Source organism: Sinocyclocheilus rhinocerous, unplaced genomic scaffold (assembly GCF_001515625.1).
Source record: "Sinocyclocheilus rhinocerous isolate Xijiao unplaced genomic scaffold, SAMN03320098_v1.1 scaffold1774, whole genome shotgun sequence".
NCBI lineage: Eukaryota > Metazoa > Chordata > Actinopteri > Cypriniformes > Cyprinidae > Sinocyclocheilus > Sinocyclocheilus rhinocerous.
In genome coordinates, this window is record NW_015638963.1 from 37,709 (window position 1) to 41,177 (window position 3,469).

At 35.7% G+C, this 3,469-nt stretch overlaps 1 protein-coding gene across 2 annotated transcripts in view; it reads left to right on the top strand.

The window, feature by feature from the left end:
- The first annotated feature begins 240 nt into the window (after window positions 1-240).
- Window positions 241-3,469, top strand: part of LOC107750407 (heparan sulfate glucosamine 3-O-sulfotransferase 5) — a 19,098-nt gene continuing 15,869 nt past the window's right edge. For both annotated transcript variants that reach the window (XM_016565767.1, XM_016565768.1), the window contains exon 1: window positions 241-343. Coding sequence is in view for 1 of the 2 variants with exons in the window: in XM_016565768.1 (XP_016421254.1) it covers window positions 321-343 (23 nt within the window). In the remaining variant the exon portion in view is untranslated. The remainder of the gene's footprint in view (window positions 344-3,469) is intronic.

Here is a 3,469-nt window from a genome sequence, read left to right on the forward strand (position 1 = left end):
GGGACAACAAAGCGGTCTTGTTTCCTTCTCACGGTCTCGGAAATGAGAAATATTGTATCGTTCATCTGGCGCCTTGACAAAAAGTAGGCTAACAAAAGACTTTACGATTGCAGAATAGCGCTTTTTTTTTCGTCCACATGTGATGGTGTTAGATGTTGTGTGTGAGAGTGATTCTGGTGCTTACGTTTACACATTGACAAGCTGAAGTGTAAACTGTCCGAAACACTCCGGAGGCGGGATAGAGGTGCTGATACTGGAACATGTAACGTTACTGACCCATCGCCACCTGCGCACCTGTGCTTTCTTCACCGGATAGCCTTATGCCAAGGACGATGCCGAACAGGTATAGCATGTTTTCTGGGTAGTAAATCAAGTCCATGAACAATTATTCTTAGAGGAGACCGAATACCATTACATTTAGGCCTAACCTTATAATCAACACGTTTTGAATTTGAGCAGTTTTCTTAGCATACAACAAAATATGACAATGCTTTATTTAAATGCAGCCAAAATGATCACAAATCAAAATGAATCAAGTAGTTCCTGTTCTCCGCATAAGCAACATCCAGATAATTATATCCTACATTATACATAGGCTACATAAAATTATAAATATACAACTACATACACCAGATTTCCACCTATATAACATGAAATCTCATAGGCGTTGGCAAAATATGTTGGCTATTATACTTTTCAAGTGAAACAGTAATTTATTGGCAGCAGTTTCACCAGTATCAGTCAGTATGATTTGAATACATTACTACAAACTAAGCAGGTTTTATTTATAATTAAATATTGATTCAAATATTTTTTGCTGTAATGTATTCCAAGGATTCAAGTTGGTGATGTCAGAGAACAACTGAGCATTAATAAAGAAAGAGACTAATGAAGAAGCAGATTAGCTGAAGACTACTTTTAAGTTAACTGGATTAAAACATTCATATTTTTTAGTTTGATGATTTACACAAAGCAAAGAATAGTGAGGTACCAATTACAAAACAAAAATATATGGGAATATACTGCTACATATAATGCGATGCATTACAGATTACATTTCCATATATGGGAAACTAGTGCTTATATTTTTCAGTATACTGCAATATGTGCATTGACCATGTATGGTGTGTTTGTAAGGGTATTTTTGTGTACATATTTTATATTTATTGTATACATATAGTGCACATACATGTTCCCATATAAATGTGAATCTATGTGCACACATAGCCTACTCACATTCTCGGAATGAGTTACAGCAGATTTCTAGTTCCCAGCATGCTTTGCTTCTGACTCTTAAAAGAGAGTAAATGTTAAAATGAAATATTATGTGTTTTTGCTCAGTGTTAACATAGGTGGAGATCTGTTTAGTGTTTAATGTTCTATTATTTTGGAATTTAAAAGTTTTCTGGTATGTCTGAGTTTTTAGAGTTACCGTTGTGCTGAAGAGTAGAGCCTGCGATTAGGTTGACGATCGGACACCATTAAATTTATACGGCATTTCATTTCAAATGTAATGAATGTGCGCTCTTTAGCATTGTGATAGTTTATTTGCTAATTGTTTTTGTACATGCTGGTGTGCTTAATAACATTAACACAATATGTTGTTGTTTGAATTTTTAATATACCTTTAAATAATTTATGTTATGTTCATATATATAATAGTGATGGGAAGTCCGGTTCTTTTCCGCGAACCGGTTCTTTCGGACAGTTGGTTTCAAAAAACCGGTTCATCTGTTATTTTACGCCATAACGTAAGTAATTTGTGGATTAATGCTTACTGGAGACGCGAACCGTTTCAAACGATTCAGTCCGATTGGGTGAACTGGTTCAACCGGTTCACTAAGAAGAACCGGTTAAATCGAACGATTCGTTCGCGAACCGGACATCACTATAAGGAAATATATTTGTTTTGCGGGAGGGAATATATTGATCATAAATATATGGAAATATGTTTTTGCTCAGTAAGGCACTATTCAACTTGCTTTTTATGAAACAAATGCAGTTATATCACTAACAAGGTGAACAGATAATGTCTCTCAAAGTGGTCTTAAACATCTTAGACATCAATACTTGGACATCAACACGTATATAAACCTACAACAATGGCGACAATCAGCAAAACATTCAAATAAAATTTTCAACTCTGAACATAACTAAACAAGCTACTCAAAAGTCAAAACAAAAGAAGAAAAGTCACAAGAAAAGAAGAAAATAAGACAATTCAAATGCATAATTTTTTCATACTGGGAGCCATAGATTAGTTTAGTACTATGCTGGCACCCAATATGCATTTCCGCATGAAGCTTGTTGTTGATTAATTCAGCTCTTAATTCATTTAAAGGGATCATATGATGCTGCTAAAAAGAACATTATTTTGTGTATTTGGTGTAATGAAATGTGTTTATGCGGTTTAAAGTTAAAAAAACACATTATTTTCCACATACTGTACATTATTGTTTCTCCTCTATGCCCCGCCTTTTTGAAACGCGTCGATTTTTACAAAGCTCATCGGTCTGAAAAAGCAAGGTGTGCTGTGATTGGCCAGCAACGGTCCTCCATAAAATGTGCTGCATACATCTAAATATTTGGGTCGAAGTGTTCTGGAACAGTGTTGTAAATACAACTTAACCACTGATTTGTAGTCGTGTCCTCTTTTGGAAGACCAAACAAAGTAGTTTCGCTTTCACAACGAAACACACGGCGGGCTAGAGTGAGCAGAGGCCGGCGGATTCGACGATCCAAAGAGAAAGGAAAAATTGAAATCGCATCATATGACCCCTTTAATTATCTAATTAACTGCAACACTGCTTGAGTGTTACTTTTTGTCTGTGGGCGCATATGAACAGTGTTATGAGTGGTGTTAATTTAACAGTGAGGATATTAATGTGCATGATATAGAATTATGCAATGGAATGATATTTGATTATACAGTGGGTATAGAAAAGAATCAGCCCCCTTTAAAATAATCAAATTTTGTTGCTTTGCAGTCTGAAATGAAGACAGACAGTTTTATCCAGCTGTATGTATTTATAACATCCAAGTGAAAGATATCACACCAACATGTCAGAAAAAAATAAAATAAAAATAAAATAAAAAAAACAGAATCCCTGGGTTAGAAAAAGGATCACCCCCTCCTAAAAATGACTTGTAAATCAAGTGTGGCTAATCACCTTCTTGATGGCACACAACGCCATTTGACTTTCAACTGTGATCAGCTGTGGTCATTTTGATTAACTCAGCATGAAAAGAGCTTTCCTGGAGCATGTCAGGCCTTGGTAGTGCAACTGATTCAGTTTCTTTCTCTCTCTCTGGCCAGCTTCCTCTTGGGTCTTTCATCCAGTTTGGAGCGACATCCTGATCCAGGGAGGGTCTGTGTTGTACCAAATACCTTCCACTTCTTAATAATAGACTTCACTGTGCTTCTAGGCATTGATAAATAAATTGAAATTTTTTTCTATCCATCTGCTGA